We start from the raw sequence: 18,913 nt of genomic DNA on the forward strand, positions 1-18,913 counted from the left end.
GTATCGTCCTTTATAAACGTAAGAGAGATTCGGTATTTTCCTTTACAAACGTAAGAGAGATTCGGTATCGTTTAGAGAAACAACAGGACTTCTTAAACTCCGGGTCTGAAAGCAGATTAGTCCAGCAGAGCGAACAAAAAAAAACGATTGGCATTGGGCGTTTTGAAACGCAACCGACCGCAAAAATATTGCTTGCAAACTAGATGAAAGTGCGTCAAAACTCAGTGAATGCGAATCAATCAACAGAATGTTCATCAATGTTCAACAAGCATTGTAACGGCTGCTCTCCTTGTTTTTCACAAAGAAAGTTTTACACTGCCCAGTTCGTTCTGAGTGGTTACAAAATCTGTCCGGATACTTCGTTGATGCAGTTTGCTTTTGTAACTGTATATGAGCTCTGCTGTACTTACCGTTGCATTGACTATTCAGTTCGTAACTATTGGCTAATCTTAGTTTTTTCAACTATCAATTTGACCTGGATTGCTACAGATCACAAAAAACGGGATCTTTTTATGTATACCAGTTCGATCCGATAGAAAAAACAAACCGAAGACAAAGATATATATGTCTAAGACCTGTTTGTGCAAAAATATTTAAATTTAAACTTAAGTTGGCTTTTGCTATTTGTACTCACAAGTTGAGAATAACAGAAGTTGGGGTTGTATCAGTTGAATTTCAGCTCCAATAATTCGTTGATGCAAGACACAGTAACAGAATTTACTGCTCAATAATAATATTTGGAATACTAGACACAGTAACAATTTACTGCTCAGGAGTATTTCTCAAGACACAGAAACACATTATTTACGGCTCAAGACAATTTGTTTTTGCAATATTTTGCTGAGTTATACTTTAGGCCGTTTTCTGCGGCTGCTACGCTGAGTTCTGTGTGCTGCTTTTGTTATTTTCCCCTTTTCTCTTTTTTCTCACGTGACAAACTGTAACTAGAACTAGAACTATAACTATGACTATTAAATGACTAGGACAAAAGAAAGTGTTTTGTTTCTATTTTCCTTCCTACGCAATTTTGTTATTCCTTAAGCTCAGCTCCAACATAGCCGGCCCTGTTTTCCTTCGTGAAAACATCTTTGTCACTTGGTAGTACTGGAGCGAGCTTCACTACGGGCCTCTTGTAGTATCCATCCTTTGCTCGGATTTTCGCTGATCGAATCACTCCGTTGAACCCTTCAAAGGTTTCGGTTATTCGACCCAGGTTGTAATATCCACGTTTGTCACTGTCTTCCACTGACCACACAAGATCACCCTGCTGAAGACTTCTGTCCGTTGTGGTCTGCCATTTCTTACGACTGTTCAACGTTGGCAAGTACTCTTTACGGAATCTGTCCCAGATGAGGTTTGCGTAAGCTTGCGTTTGTCGGAAGAGCTTTCTATGATCAACAAATTGCTCTGAACCTGATAGATACGGTAAACAAAGGTTCTTGTTGCCAAGTAGGAAATGGTTTGGAGTAATAGCTTCTAAATCGGTAGCATCAGAACTGACCTGTGTCAGCGGTCTAGCATTCAGCGTCTGTTCAACAAGACATATCGTGGTTGACAGAACATCTTCCGTGACTGATCGACTGCCCAGCACGGCATACATGGCCTTCTTACCACTCCTAACCAGTCTTTCCCACACTCAGTGTGGTGCTGCAGGTGGGTTGAACTTCCATCTGATTCCTTGTTGAATCAGATGTTCTTCAATTTGCCTCTTGTTCCATGCTGCTATATACTCTGCCAGTTCTTTTTCAGCTCCAACGAAGTTTGTCCCGTTATCGCTAATCATTTTGACCGGTTTGCCTCTTCGAGCAATGAATCGCATAATTGCGTTCAGACAACAATCAGTGTCTAGTTTTGGTACAATCTCTATATGTACTGCTCCTACAATAAGGCATGTGAATAGTCAGCGCCAACGCTTTTCTTTTCTTCGACCAATCTTTACTGTGAATGGTCCGAAATAGTCTACGCCCATAATCGAGAACACTGTTGATGCGACTAATCTTTCTTCAGGTAGACCTGCCATCACTGGTGCCTTTGTTTGGGCTCTTCCTTTTTGACATCTAATGCATTTGTTTTTGATCGATCTCCAACCATTTCGTATGCCTAGGATCCAGAATTTCTGCTGAACTATGTTTCTGACATGTTCAGTGCCTTCGTGGTGACTATTCTTATGTTTTTTTTGCAAGAATAATTCAATTACATAGTGCTTCCAATGTGACAGTATTGCATGCTTCGTTTCGAAGCTCAATGGACTTTTACCTATTCTGCCTTGGGCACGAATAAGTCCTTGCTGGTCTATGAATGGTGAAAACTGGAGGATTTTGCTGTTTTTTGGAATTTCCTTTTCAGCCTTGAGAGATTTCATCTCTTCAGCAAACTGTTCTTGCTGCAGTAGTCTGAAGATGCCTGCTTGTGCACCCTCTCTTTCTTCAACACTTAGTGTTTTTGTTGCCGGTTTGTGTTTTCTAAAGTGGTCGGCCTGGTTGAGGCAACGAGAGAACGAATGGCCTGAACAGGTGAATTTAACATTTGCTTCAGACGAACAAAACGACGAAATGGTTTTCTCAGCAAAGGTTGAAGAGAAGAAGCTGATTGTTATGTGGGAACGATTCAGCAATTTCAATCGACTTGTAAATACAATGGCATACGTACAACGCCTGCAAACACATGAAGTTCCCATTTGTCCTTGGATGTGCTGAAGTATCTTCTATCAATGCTTGTTTCTGCCACTTCTGGAAGCTGCACTTTCCACTTCAGAAACTCTTCTTCTTCGTTAGGTTCTACTGAGTTGTCCCAATGTTGTCCATTTTTGGTCCAGATTCTCTTCAGGAGTCGTCTCATATGGACACTGAATGGTGCAAACAGTCCAAGAGGATCAAACACTGAAGAAACTAGAAATAAAATCTACCTTTGGGTGATTGGGGTCTCAACTTTTTTGCTTGTACTTCTACAAACCTGTAGACTATCATCGGTAATCGTCCACTGAAGCCCAAGCACCAATGACCCTTCCTGGCTGGGTTCTACTTCAACCTGCTTTGTTTTGCTGATTGATCTTAAGTCCTCTGGGATTGCGTTGGTTACCACTCCGCTGTTGGTGATCCACTTCTTCAGTTCAAATCCATGTTTTGAGAGAAGAGGTTGCAGTTGTTTGAAAACCTTGATTGCTTCTTCAGTTGTTTCGATTGACTTGATGAAACCGTCCATGTAGAAGTTGTTTTGGATTATTTTTGCTGCAATTGGGTTGTAATATCCACGTTTGTCACTGTCTTCCACTAACCACACAAGATCACCCTGCTGAAGACTTCTGTCCGTTGTGGTCTGCCATTTCTTACGACTGTTCAACGTTGGCAAGTACTCTTTACGGAATCTGTCCCAGATGAGGTCTGCGTAAGCTTGCGTTTGTCGGAAGAGCTTTCTATGATCAACAAATTGCTCTGAACCTGATAGATATGGTAAACAAAGGTTCATGTTGCCAAGTAGGAAATGGTTTGTAGTAATAGCTTCTAAATTGGTAGCATCAGAACTGACCTGTGTCAGCGGTCTAGCATTTAGCGTCTGTTCAACAAGACACATCGTGGTTGACAGAACATCTTCCGTGACTGATCGACTGCCCAGCACGGCATACATGGCCTTCTTACCACTCCTAACCAGTCTTTCCCACACTCATTCAAAGTGTGGTGCTGCAGGTGGGTTGAACTTCCATCTGATTCCTTGTTGAATCAGATGTTCTTCAATTTGCCTCTTGTTCCATGCTGCTATATACTCTGCCAGTTCTTTTTCAGCTCCAACGAAGTTTGTCCCGTTATCGCTAAACATTTTGACCGGTTTGCCTCTTCGAGCAATGAATCGCATAATTGCGTTCAGACAACAATCAGTGTCTAGTTTTGGTACAATCTCTATATGTACTGCTCGTACAATAAGGCATGTGAATAGTCAGCACCAACGCTTTTCTTTTCTTCAACCAATCTTTACTGTGAATGGTCCGAAATAGTCTACGCCCATATTCGAGAACACTGTTGATGCGACTAATCTTTCTTCAGGTAGACCTGCCATTACTGGTGCCTTTGTTTGGGCTCTTCCCTTTTGACATCTAATGCATTTGTTTTTGATCGATCTCAAACCATTTCGTATGCCTAGGATCCAGAATTTCTGCTGAACTATGTTTCTGACATGTTCAGTACCTTCGTGGTGACTATTCTTATGTTCTTTTTGCAAGAATATTTCAATTACATGGTGCTTCCAATGTGACAGTATTGGATGCTTCGTTTCGAAGCTCAATGGACTTTTACCTATTCTGCCTTGGGCACGAATAAGTCCTTGCTGGTCTATGAATGGTGAAAACTGGAGGATTTTGCTGTTTTTTGGATTTTCCTTTTCAGCCTTGAGAGATTTCATCTCTTCAGCAAACTGTTCTTGCTGCAGTAGTCTGAAGATGCCTGCTTGTGCACCCTCTCTTTCTTCAACACTTAGTGTTTTTGTTGCCGGTTTGTGTTTTCTAAAGTGGTCGGCCTGGTTGAGGCAACGAGAGAACGAATGGCCTGAACAGGTGAATTTAACATTTGCTTCAGACGAACAAAACGACGAAATGGTTTTCTCAGCAAAGGTTGAAGAGAAGAAGCTGATTGTTCAGTGGGAACGATTCAGCATTTTCAATCGACTTGTAAATACAATGGCATACGTACAGCGCCTGCAAACACATGAAGTTCCCATTTGTCCTTGGATGTGCTGAAGTATCTTCTATCAATGCTTGTTTCTGCCACTTCTGGAAGCTGCACTTTCCACTTCAGAAACTCTTCTTCTTCGTTAGGTTCTACTGAGTTGTCCCAATGTTGTCCATTTTTGGTCCAGATTCTCTTCAGGAGTCGTCTCATATGGACACTGAATGGTGCAAACAGTCCAAGAGGATCAAACACTGAAGAAACTAGAAATAAAATCTTCCTTTGGGTGATTGGGGTCTCAACTTTTTTGCTTGTACTTCTACAAACCTGTAGACTATCATCGGTAATCGTCCACTGAAGCTCAAGCACCGATGACACTTCCTGGCTGGGTTCTACTTCAACCTGCTTTGTTTTGCTGATTGATCTTAAGTCCTCTGGGATTGCGTTGGTTACCACTTCGCTGTTGGTGATCCACTTCTTCAGTTCAAATCCATGTTTTGAGAGAAGAGGTTGCAGTTGTTTGAAAACCTTGATTGCTTCTTCAGTTGTTTCGATTGACTTGATGAAGTCATGCATGTAGAAGTTGTTTTGGATTGTTTTTGCTGCAATTGGGAACTCGTCCTCGTTATCGATGGCCACTCGCTTCAGAACGTAGTTGGCACATGTTGGTGAACTTTTTGCTCCGAAAAGATGACGTTGATACTCGTAAATATGCACAGGTTTGTTCATTGTTGGTCGCCACAAGAATCTCAAGCAGCTTTTATCCCGTTCAGGAACTTACTTGCACTTGCAGAAACATTGGTACAATATCTGCGGTTAGGGCAATTGGTCCTTCTCGAAATCTGAATTTTGTTCCGATCAATCCGTGTAGTAGATCGGCTCCGGCTAACAACTTGTCATTTAGGCAGATATACTTTTATTTTGCTGCAGCGTTGCAAACACGGCGAACCTTAACCGGTTTGTTGGGGTTTAGTACTGGATGGTGTGGCAAATACCATTCCTTTCCGAAAGTGCCTTTGACTTCCGATTTACCAAGGATCTTCACAAATCCCTTTTCAACATCTGTATCAATTGACTGATGATACAATTCTTTTAAATTTGGGTCTCGTTGGAATCTTCGTTCCAGTGAGTAGAGCTGACAAAGGGCCGAGCCGTAGTTGTTTGGAAGATTGGGTTCTGGTTCACTCCAGAGCATGTCCACTACGTACCGCTCGCCCGTAAACTTTGTTGTGCTCTCTAAAAACTTCTGAGCTTGCTGCTCTTTCTTCGATTGACTTTGATTTATTTTGGAAGCATAAGTTTCTATGTCCCACCATGATTGTATATTTTCGGCCACTTTCACATCTTCTGTGGAGGCGAAATGACAAACAATTTGACTTTTCTTGCCTGTTATGGGACCACTGACTACCAATCCTAATTCTGTTAAGACGGCGAAAGGCTCACTTCGTGTTCCAATCTTACAGTCTAATGGACGTTGAATTTCGTAGGCATCTTGTCCATGTATGATGCCTACTTCCATCTGGTTGAATCTTCTGTTAGTGAGAACATTCAGGTGTCTGAAGTTGTTCTTCAGTTCCCTGCAATCGTATATTGTGTTTCCCAACGAGATCGATGGGTGTGCAAACGCTTAAACTGTATGCACCTTTGAATTTAGTCCCTTTATTGTGATAGGAACTTTCTCTGTCCTCAAATCTTGCGTCCCATGTATGCCAGCTATGTTCAAGGTAACGTCCGTGCCTTTGGCTTGTAGTTGATCCTTGACACTTTGATCGATGAATGATACTGTTGACCCAATATCGAGGAAAGCGTAGGTAGTCAACCTGTTACTACCACTCTGAACCGATACAGGAACTATTTGAAGAAAACTAGCAACTTGGTTACTCTGGTTGATTGTTGCTGCGCTTACGTTAACTGCGTGACTACCCTCGTCCATTTGGTTTTCTGAGTGTAGCAGTTTGCTGTGCTTTTTGGTACATCTATTTATACCGCACGGGTGGACTTTACAATCTTTGATTGCATGCCCTTTCCCCAGACATCCATAACATAAACGTTCTTTTCTCACTGCTGCATAGCGATCGGTGACATTCATATTCTTAAATATTGGACAGTTCCATATTTTATGAGTGCCATCCGCTAGTCGGCAGTTGTTGTTTTGCATTTGCTTCGTTTCATTCGCATTCAAACTCGAAGTAACGTTTGACGATTTTGAGAATCGTTTTTCCTTGTTAGCGTTTGGTCGATCATCTTCCTTCCGTTCGCTCTTGGTTGATGGCATTCCTTCATGGACGAAAGCCATTCGAGCTAACCATTTTTCAAGGAGAGTGAGATTGGGCCTATCTTCCTGACACTCGTCAACGAAAAGGAACCACTTTTTTCAAGTTTGGGGGCAATTTTTCAATTGCCACTTGCAGTGCTGAACTTGAATACAGGTCGCCCTCATAGTTGTATTGCTTCAGCACATTAACTAGGTTGCTGATTGTTATTGAGTAATTAATTATAGCCGTTGAGTTGTGCATTCGAATTGCTTGTTGTTTGCGAAACATGTTAAGCTGAGCGTCGACAATTAGGTAAGGTCGCCCAAACTTCCGTCCCAGGAGTTCCCACGCTTGAGCGTAGAATTCTCCCGAATAGCCCATTCCTGATATAGCTGACTTTGCTTTACCTGTCAACAAAGTTTTCAAGTGGCTCATTTTCTCCGAGTCGGGTATATCGCGATGGTGAACCGTCGCTTTGAACATATTCGACCACTCCGGCCACTCTAGGGGGTTTCCGTCGAAAGAACTCAACTTCAACTTAGGTAGCTGACTACTACTGCTTGGTTTATTGCGCTTAAACTTGTCTTGTTCCCGGGCTGTGCTGGCACGTTCTCCGCTTGGTGAACGTGACTTAAGTACACCTTCGCGATTGAAGCTTACCCTGGGATAACTGTTGTCGATCCTGGTTTTCGCACGCTCGAAACTATAATCGTACAAGTTGGAGAACTTATCCGAGTTATCGAGCCAACCGGAGACATCTTCATTCTTCGGGGTCTTCCAGTTGAATGGTGATCTACTTCAAATACTAGGTGCTGCACTATCATCAGAATCTGGTGCTCTTGCGTCAAGAGCTTCTTTCTCGTATTCCAGTTTCAGTGCACCTTCTTCTTAAAAAAAGTTGCATCTCCATTTCAAGCTCTTTCCTTTTCAATTCGAATTCATTTTTCTTTAACCTCCTTATTGATGTAAAGTCTTTCTCTAGAGCCGCAAGCTTTTCTGCCTTTTTAGCTCGTTTATCAGAGGAGGCCTTTGAATTGTTGTCTTTGTTTGGGTTTCCATTTTCAACAGTTCTTTGAAAAACTCCTACAACAGTCTGTGAATTCTTAGCGGCAGTTGGTTCTGCGTCGCTTGTCAATTGAACAGTTTGCATCTGCTGATCCGTCATGTTTGTTTCTCCGTGAATGTATGGTAACCAGTCTGCATTTAATGTTTGTAAGAAATTTATTCGCTGTACTTCGTAACGTTCAAACAATTTGGGATCACGAAGAATATTTGCTCGCTTTCGGTAAAGAATGTAAAGAGAGTCGTCAAGTTTCAGCACCTGTTTATAGATGGTCTTGAGTTTGCTTGATCTATCGTTGTTTCTGATTAGCTCCTGGCCCTCCTGAATTTTTGCTTCGATTTGTTTTTTGGAGTTGCTAATCTGTCTTTGCAAAATGTTTTGACTTTGTGACAGAGTCACTGCGTTTGTACTTTGGGACTGCAGCTTGAATCTCTACAGTACCTTTTGTTTATTTGCTTTAATTAAGCCTTGCTATTTATCTTCTAATGCACTTTGCCTAATTGGCTTTGCGTCGTTTAATTGCCTGTTGAGTTTTGTTCTCGTTCGTCGATGACTTCGTCACTTCGACTGTTGGGTTGGACAGCAGTTTATTCCACTGTCCGGGTCGGCGGACCAATTGTAACGGCTGCTCTCCTTGTGTTTCTCAAAGAAAGTTTTACACCGCCCAGTTCGTTCTGAGTGGTTACAATCTGTCTGGATACTTCGTTGATGCAGTTTGCTTTTGTAACTGTATATCCGCTCTGCTGTACTTACCGTTGCATTGACTATTCAGTTCGTAACTATTGGCTAATCTTAGTTTTTTCAACTATCAATTTGAACTGGATTGCTACAGATCATACAATACGGGATCTCTTTATGTATACCAGTTCAATCCGATAGAAAAAACAAATCGAAGACAAAGATATATGTCTAAGACCTGTTTGTGCAAAAATATTTAAATTTAAACTTAAGTTGGCTTTTGCTATTTGTACTCACAAGTTGAGAATACCAGAAGTTGGGGTTGTATCAGTTGAATTTCAGCTCCAATAATTCGTTGATGCAAGACACAGTAACAGAATTTACTGCTCAATAATAATATTTGGAATACAAGACACAGTAACAATTTACTGCTCAGGAATATTTCTAGATCAAGACACAGTAACACGTTAATTACGGCTAAAGACAATTTGTTTTTGCAATATTTTGCTGAGTTATACTTTAAGCCGTTTTCTGCGGCTGCTACGTTGAGTTCTGTGTGCTGCTTTTGTTATTTTCCCCTTTTCTCTTTTTTCTCACGTGACAAACTGTAACTAGAACTAGAACTATAACTATAACTATTAAATGACTAGGACAAAAGAAAGTGTTTTGTTTCTATTTTCCCTCCTACGCAATTTTGTTATTCCTTAAGCTCAGCTCTAACATGCATGTTACATTTTCGAATTCAAAAATTAATCAAGAAATTTATACTCGTTCATTTATTTTGTGAATGAGCTAAAAAAGAAGTTTCAATGAACTTTCACATTCTTTCAGAATTTTTTTCTCAGAAGAAGGTTTGAAATTCCTGCAAAGATACCATATCTTAGTGTTTGACCACCTTATATACAGAAAAATGAATTTTTCAAGTTGAAAAAACCGACATTTTTTTACGTCTAAAACCGAACATACCGACGATCTCTCACGCTTAAATAGCGAACATAACGAATCATCTAAAAACGAACATATCAAACCTATTATGCGTCCAAATGACCATAACAAAAGTTTCTTACGTTCGAAACCGACAATACTGAACAAATTGAACAAAGTGAAGTTTTCTGACGGTTGAAACCGAAGATACCGAAGATTTCTTACAAACTTTTTTGTCGTTGTTGTTCGGTCTTCTCAACTAGCCCCCCCCCCCCACTTTTCTACGTGAACAAAACTTTTGTCTTCATTACAATAATTTTTTTGCACTGATAATGCCGTGCATACTCTTATAGGAGGTGGTACTACCCATTGTAACTAATATCTGCTTATATCAAGATGAAAAAGTATATTAATTATAGACGCAGTATCATAAATTATAATCTACCATGGGGAGAGGTGGGGACTGCAGCCGCGGGGGTGGGGTAAACATTATTGACGAATTCACTGTTTTCCTATTTACCCATTTACTGTTGACAGGTGACATCTTTCTATTGGTGTATGCAATTGACAACATAGACAGTTTCAAAGAAGTGCAGAGATTGAGAGATGCGATAATAGAGACGAAACAGATCACTTACAAGACAGGAAAGATCATTGTGCCCATGGTGGTGGCTGGCAACAAATCAGATCTCGAAGAAGACAGGGAGATTTTAGAGGTCAGTTGGGGGTCAGTCCCCAATTAAATTTTACATATCCGTGTTCTGTTCGGTTCCCGTATTGAGGCCCTCTTTTAATGATATGTGAAAATTACCATCATTCTCTTATTACTCCAGTAAATGTTGATTTTAAACGTATGAAACCGTCGGTTACGTCTTTTCTTTGGTATCGTCGGTATGTGGAATTTCAAACTTAGGGAAAACGTTGGAATGTTTTAGTTTTCAAATATAGGAAACCATCGGTAGGTTTGGTTTCAATTAACCAGAAGAAATAAGAAACAGACCCCTTGTTCAAGTTTTATGATCGTATCAAAACTAAGTGAATTTTTAATAATGAACTGTATCCCCATCAACGTACAGTAGTTTTGTTAGAAATTTAAATTAGAGCAATATAAAAACTCATTTGTTTTCTATTAAACTATATTTGTGTAACATTTTTCAAGAAGAAATTTCAACAAATTTGTCCAACTATAACATAAATTTTGTTCCAGAAGAACGTTTAAAATTCCGATTTATAAAAACGCATCATAACATGACTTAGACTAGAAACAAGGCCTCGAAGTTTGTATGGAAAAACCGACACGACAATTTCATACGTTTCAAAACGAGTTCCTCGGTTTTCAAGGCAGCATATAAACAATTTCTTTTGCTTTGAAAACCAAACTTACCGGAATTTTTCGACATTCTGAAACCAAACAAGCCAATTTTTCTACGTATTAAAACGATGACACCAATGATCCGCGGCACTTCGAAGTTTTTTAGTTTTCTTGTTTCGAAACCCAAAATTTAGAAGATTTATTTCAAGTTTTTTGTTGAGGACTTTTGAGTTTTTCTGCACCTTGGTTTTGTGGCTATTGACAATGTCCAGACAGACCTATCATCTAGGATTCGCTTTGTTGAAATTTGTTTGGTATATCGCTCAATCAAGTTTGGAAAGAAGAGACTCATGGAACCAAAAATATAGATGATCAAGACTTTTCAGTTCAAATTTTTTAAACATAAAGATCACTATAAAACATATCAATTTAAAATAACGCTTTCACAGGATACATCAAAAGTTCTGCTAAATTTGGGTAATATCCGATCACTAAGCAACTACAAGGTTGCGGGATATAGGTAGCAACGAGTGACGGCAAATCATAACAAAGACGTGAAGTTTTCACATCGGGAAACTTGTGCATGCTCAGTTTTCAGATATAGGAAATGATCAGTAGTTTCGGTTTCAAATGAAGAAATCTTGAAAAACGACCCTCTGTTTTTGTTTTCTTATGACTATATAAAAGTGAAACTTGAAATATGAAGCCAATTTTTGTCAATGAATATATTTAATTGTTAAATTAGAGTCCAATCAAAGAGAATTTTTCAATATTTTTTATTTATCTTTTTCAGACAAAAATTCCACAAATTTGACCAATCTTATAATTAATTTTGTCCTATCAGTATGTTTGAGATTCTGTTGAATAAAACAACGCGAACAAAATTTATTGGAGTATGAACAAAGCCTCAAAAATTTGCATGAAAAAGCAGACAATTTCTTACGTTCCAAATTGATCACAAACCTTTTCATTGAAACATATACACAAATCTTAGGCTTTCAAAATCAAACTTATTGGATATTTTCCATTTTGTATAGCCAAACAAGCCATTTATTCCCTCCGTAAGAAAACAATGACACCAATGATACGCGGCAATTCCAAGGTTTCTTGGTTTAATTTTTGTTTGGTTTAACTTATTTGTTGCTGTGGTTTGAGTTTTCCTGGACTATGTTTTTTTTCTTGACAATGTCCAGATAGACCAAATATAACTATCATCCATGATTTGGCTTGTTCAAAGTTTCATAATCCATCGCTTGTTCAGTTTTTTGTATGAGGAGACTTTTTAGACCAAAATTGATTATGACCCAGAATTTGCCTTATTCAACTTTTTCTTTTTGAACAAAATACGAATCTATAATAAATATCATATAAAGTTTAAAATATGTGGCCGCAAATAAGGGCAATTAGTTTTGTCAATTGAGGGAAAACCATAATGTAAAAGTAATTTTTTTTCGTTCTATATTTTGGTAATTGAAAAAGTTTTGAAATTAAAAAAAAATCTATCAGTTTTTTTTTACAAAATTTAGTTTTAGCCCATACGATATTTAAAAACTATTGTCCTTTGAATAGTTGAATAAACTATAGTTGAAATTGGTTTTCAAATTTGAACTTCCTCTCTTTCATACAAACCTTCAGAAGAATTGGAATTATTGACTATACAATAAGCAAGTACTGAAGAAAATTGTCGAAGAAAACAATTTTGACAACCATTAAAAGAACGTGGAGCAAAAAATGCAATTTTGACGGGTAGTGATCTATCTATCATAAGCAAAAAGCATGACCCAACTGTGGAAGATTGTTCAAAAGCAACAAAAAGTTTGGAAAAATTTAAAAGCTAGGAAAGTTTCTCCTTTTAAACGATAGACAAGTTTTATCAACTCAAGCGTCTACCAGTGGCGAATTTTAAAAACTCTTCAGAACAAACCCCCTACGTATTCGATCGTTCTGGTATCTTTTAATGCTGCAACAAATTACGCCAATTCTGCCAGTTCAATTTCAAATGCGTTGATTACTTTGGTGAAGAGGAAACTGGTGCAATGTTTTTTCCACAATTTCATGCATTTGCCGAGAATGTACACTACTTACCATATAGGGGAACTCGATATTGATCACAAGGTGCGTATGAGTTTTGCACCGTGTACTTTAAATTGTTGAAAAGAATTTGCACCTTTTCTCAAAAAGAAATTTATGAACACAATTGGAAATAATACTGAAAGAAATTCCATGTCAATTTTAATTTGTGGATTGTAATTTTGCTCTCAGCATATTTTAGGCATTTCAAATACGATTATGGAATCAACTTCCGCTAATTTAAGTGTAATCTTTTTCCGCATTAAACGTGGTGGCGGATTGATCGAATGAGTGGACCGTTTGCTGTGTTTTCGGTACCGGTAGACGTTTTAGGGTTCACTTTTATAATGTATTTAAATAGTGAAAACGGAAACCAATAATAAAACAAAACAACTCAAACAACTGTAACAAGTATGTAATGATTAATTTCGAAACCTAACAAAACTTCGGCATGTTTATTCTGCAGAAAACACGACATTTCTTGTCAAGTTTTCTTGTCAAATGCCAATAAAAACTACGACACCTATTCTATGGAAGGAAATGGAATTTTTGTCTAATTTTCGGCTGGAACATTTAATTCTGTTGACAATTTCTTGTCTTTAAAACCAAAAACTTCACAGCTTCTGCAATGTTTTATCCGATTGCAGATTTTTCCCCTTACAGACGTTCTGGATTAACAAAACCTGCTGAAATAACGGTAAAGGAAAAGAAATGAAAGAAAACCAATTTTTCTCGCAAAACAGGCTTCATTCGCATACTTCGAGTTTTTTTTTAATTTTTGAAAAAGAAAAACGTTTTGAGCGTTTTGTTTACTTGGATTGCACTTCTATTCACACTTAGGAGGAGATAAGCACGTGGATTTCTGGCCTGAAGAGGTGTGCGTATGTGGAGACAAGTGCCAAGACAGGCAGGAACATAGATGTCCTCTTCTCGACACTCTTCGAAACTGCAAATCTACCTGTCGAAATGAGTTTAGAGGTAAAGGAAAAGAGGAAAAATGTAATTCCACTGGCCACCGTTATGTCACTAGGAAAACTCCTCGTTAATATTGAAGATTGCGTCAAGTGTCCATTTATGATCTATTGTCGGACAGTTGACTTAATATAATACATTAATTCCAATAATACAATATAATACATTAATTCATTCATATATTATTCATTCATATAATATAATACATTAATTCCAATGACAGCGTGACGCAATTATTATAATAATTGCGTCACGCTGTTATTTCAGCTTTAATCGGAAGACCAAAGGAAAGTGCCCGATATCTTAAGAAAAAAATTGAAATGTTTTAGGGTCACAAGTTCGGCATGAGCTCGGGTGACAAACCCGAAGACCACTCTCTCCTCGGTGCTATAATGAAGAAGGACTCTGAGGCAAAGGGTGCCATTGCAGTCCACGCTCGCAGACCCTCTCTCCGCTCTGACCTGGGCGACCTCAAGACCCGCGCGGTAGTCGAGAAGCAACGAGTGAAAGAGTTTGAATCTTCTAGTGCTCAGAAACTGAAAGAAATGTGCTCTATATCTTGAAACGATACACTATTTGAATAGTTTACATTTCCTCTTGAAAATCATTTTGCTGATTTTACAATTGTTTAAAACACTTTTTCTAGGTTCCCACGATTAACACTCAAATGAACACCCCTCCCGGTATATGTGAGGCGCGGGGGGTGGGTGTGGGGCTAAAGTTTGCTTTCATTAATATGCGAAAAACGACAAAGAAAACACCTGAAATTTTGTATAATAATTTAATATAGCAAAAATAATCGATATATGTTCCCATACGCCCTCACAGGAAATGAAAACAATTTGTCAGTCTTTGTAAACAGCATTTTGAAATTTATAATTTGCAATATTTTCAATTTTGTAGCTAAATTTGTTTGATTTCATAATTGCTGGCTTTTAATGTTAGTGTAATATTAATAATACTTGTGGCATATTTTTAGTTTGTTTATTCTTGATACTTGAATTCATAATTTTTCCCAAATTAACATTTCTAGCAAAACTCTAGTAAAACAATTACCGCCCGGACCTAACGCCAAGTCAATTTCAGTACTGGGCAAGTCTAAATCCAAGTCTTATTTCATTACTGATTCAGAACCATGATCATGTCACTTTTTACACTTGGCAGTCTAAATCCAAGTCTGGGCTGAGACTTGGCAAGTCTAATCCAAGTCTGATTTTAGACTTGGCAAGTCTAATCCAAGTCTGATTTTAGACTTGGCAAGTCTAATCCAAGTCTGATTTTAGACTTGGCAATTGAAAAAAAATAGGTCCAAAATAGGTCTAAAAAACGTCAAAAAAAGCCGAAAAAAACGTCAGAAATGGCCGAAAAAACGTCCAAAATAGGTCTAAAAAACGTCAAAAATAGCCGAAAAAAACGTCAGAAATGGCCGAAAAAACGTCCAAAATAGGTCTAAAAAACGTCAAAAATAGCCGAAAAAAACGTCAGAAATGGCCGAAAAAACGTCCAAAATAGGTCTAAAAAAACGTCAAAAATAGCCGAAAAAAACGTCAGAAATGGCCGAAAAAACGTCCAAAATAGGTCTAAAAAACGTCAAAAATAGCCGAAAAAAACGTCAGAAATGGCCGAAAAAACGTCCAAAATAGGTCTAAAAAACGTCAAAAATAGCCGAAAAAAACGTCAGAAATGGCCGAAAAAACGTCCAAAATAGGTCTAAAAAACGTCAAAAATAGCCGAAAAAAAACAGAGGGCAGGATTGGCTCTTCTGACAATCTGTACATCGGCACTGCCATATGCCCATTTTCGTCCCCATTTTGACCATTTCGTGGTAGACCATTTTGACCATTCCCACTACTACCGTCACAGTCTTCTTCATAACTTTTCCTCGATTCGAATACCCAGACATTTCAAGATCTGAAATATATATATGTTGATTTTCGGCTAAAATTCGGCTCCAAACGGCTGAAAAATGGCAGAAAACGGCCCAAAACACCTGAAATACCCTCAATAGACCCTCCCGGGGTGCTAATATCACCCAATAATCAATTTGGTATGCCCCCGGCATCATTTTCTAGCACCCCGGGAAAGTGGCCAAAAAGTAATGCCAAAATCGTGGCACGTTGCGAAATTTTTTTGAATTCGAAAATTTCACTCGAATTTTTTTGAAAAGTCGGTTTTGACTTGGGAATCAACTTCCAAGTGTTATCCAAGTCTTGGTTAAGACTTGGCAGACTTGTAAGACTTGTATTTAGACTTGCCCAGTACTGGAAACCTAAATAAGACTTGGATTTAGACTTGCCTAGTACTGATATAGACTTGGAGTTCGGTCCGGGCGGTCAAAAGTCAGATAATAAAAATAGCTGGATGAATCGAGCACCTGCCGCAGAAAATGAAGTAATGGAAAAAGATCATTAATTATCCTATAATTCAAATAAGTAGGTAATATTTAAAAATTTAGAAAACTACAAAAGGAAAATGATAAAAAGATATTTTAAAAAAAATTTTATGAGTAATGATGATATATCAAATAAAAAATTTCAAATTGCAACAACTGAAAGCATCCATAAATTCGATCTGAGGTGATAAATGAGACAAAATGCGGAAAACTTGGAACCAATTGTAAAAGTTGCAATTGTAAAAGGAAAATTTAACTGTGAGAATATTTGAACTGTGAAGAACACTTTTTTATTATTGTAGGAGCAAAAAAAATTGATATGGCCTCTGAGCTTGTGGTAATTTGGCAACCTGTGACAGCCTTAAGTAGTTATTTGGTATTTGAAATAGTGTTAAGCAGTGCAGAAGAATAATTTAGAGAATATACCAATAATTGACGATCATTTCGACAATTTATTTTGTAGAAAAATTAACAAATAGAATTTGACAACCAACTATATTGTTGTTCTGGAATTGATTTAAGGGCAACTCTCAAAAATATGACAAAAGAACAAAAACTATTTTGTTTGTGTTTGACTAGTATTATAGATTGCCATCCTGCCTTAGCATTTCCTGTCTTTACAAATTTTAGTTTTTCTAAACGTTTCTCAAAGATTTGATTGAATAAAACTGTGGCGACTTGCTACTGTGATCACAATACTAATTATTAGATATACAAGAAATTTGCTATTGGATCTAACATATCTGCTCAAGATAAAATTGGACTGCTAAGAAGACCATAAAATTTAAACTCCGAAAAACGAGCTTTTGAGCTATTGTGTTTTAAGAAAATGTTTCTCGGAAAGTTGAGTTTTTAATCTTTCGCAAGAAACACAATCTGTATGCAATTTGATTAGAAATTGTGCAAGGACAGTAAATTGGAAAATTTTTAGAAACATTATCTTTTCAGTAATCGAAAGCTTAATGTGTGCCTAATTGGAAGGAATGTACCAAAAGAGGGATAAGTTGGTTTACTTTCTTACTTATCTACCGCCCTATTTCATTGCCACAAAAAAGTCCTGCCAGCTGTTCAAAAAAATTTAAAACCAAACAATACATTTATTTGTAAACCGAAACTTAATATCATTGTAGTTTATTATCGGCTGTAATGTGATCTTATGCAAGTAATATTAGTAAAATTATGAAATTATTGTTTTTCGGAACCTATGCTATCCGCCACGATTGTGAAGGACCCTATAATTGCACGGTTTTATACATCATGGATTATGAACTTTTCTTGATTATCATACATTATGCCTGATACAAAAAACTTAATGGCAGTGGAAAGTCAGATCGCTCTGTTTATACGTGGGTTAAAGTTCCATTGTACGAAATCAGCCTATATCCACCCTATATTCAAGATTTGATGTCGGGTTAATAAAATTTTAAAGAAATGAAACTCTTTCTACGGATTAGAGCAAATTCTCATGAGTGAAATCCCATTCATGCAAGATTGATGGTGCAATGTTATTATTTCAGTTTTTACAAAAACATATTGTGTGTTGGAGACGATGATTTTGAAACAACAAAATATGCGATACATAAATTGCCAGAAAGAATGTAGAAGTGAAACTAATTTACATATTGAATTGGAAAATAGTTTCTGAAAAAACTGCTCAAACTCTCAAATTATGATCTAAAGATGTTCTTAATAAGTATCAGAGCCAAGGAAATGCTTTTGATTATCAGAAAATGATAAAGATGAATCACCGCATGATCACCAATGAATCTCTACGGAGTTTCAATTGTTCATCAATGAGGTTTTCACGAGAACCCAACCCGGACACTGCTTGTCACTATTTTCGTATCGTTTAGCAGGCATCTTATTCTCTAAATCTCGTGATTTTAATCTGAGATACAACATTGTTTTAATTGAATAGCACTAACAATTCAATGGAAAGTTCTTGTCATCAATATGGTATTGGGGCGTATTTTGCTTATTTTTTATTAAGCTGAACTGATTTCAAAAATCATCTTTTTTTCAAATTTCATTACAAAATAGAATAGAAGGAGAATTACATTCCTTCTTTGTAGAAATCTGTTTTCTACTTTTTTGGACTTACTCTTTTGACCACCATAAACCCATCTTAGATACCATATCAAGGTCGTGTATGGTGCGTATCGTATCTTAGATAGCATATGACAAACCGTACAAAAAACAAAACAAGGTATCAAATAATGTACTTTGGATCGCATATTGTGCACAAAGTGACATAAATCAATTTTCTTTTGAAAAAATGTAGAATTTTTTATGGTGACTTAGATTCCATATCCAAGAACATAGAAGTCTATGCCCCATTAAAGACCAAAAACAAAAAAATACTGTATCCGTTTTTTTATGGTGAAAGGCACTTCAGTTATATGGATAAAGAAAAAAAGATGAAGGAATGTTTATAAAGAAGCTTTTGAAGAAAAGATTGACTGTATCTTAGATTCCATATCCAGGAAATATACGGCCCATAAAGACCATAATCATAAATAATTTTGCATCACATTTGTGGTTAAGGGAACTTGAAATGCCGCAAAAAGGCAAAAGAGACAACGGACTGGTTAA

The 18,913-nt window shown here is 37.5% G+C and overlaps 1 protein-coding gene across 1 annotated transcript in view; it reads left to right on the top strand.

The window, feature by feature from the left end:
- The window catches only part of LOC142340319 (GTP-binding protein Rhes-like), a gene marked incomplete at its 5' end in the record, with an annotated part of 37,487 nt that extends 22,926 nt beyond the window's left edge, over positions 1-14,561 (top strand). The window contains 3 exons of the mRNA XM_075390893.1: positions 10,113-10,291; positions 13,798-13,935; positions 14,259-14,561. Coding sequence (XP_075247008.1) covers positions 10,113-10,291; positions 13,798-13,935; positions 14,259-14,492 — 551 coding nt within the window. The remainder of the gene's footprint in view (positions 1-10,112; positions 10,292-13,797; positions 13,936-14,258) is intronic.
- Between the last annotated feature and the right edge of the window lie 4,352 nt (positions 14,562-18,913).

The sequence above is a fragment of the Convolutriloba macropyga genome, chromosome 5 (assembly GCF_964194025.1).
Source record: "Convolutriloba macropyga chromosome 5, txConMacr16.3, whole genome shotgun sequence".
In the NCBI taxonomy this organism is placed as follows: domain Eukaryota; kingdom Metazoa; phylum Xenacoelomorpha; order Acoela; family Convolutidae; genus Convolutriloba; species Convolutriloba macropyga.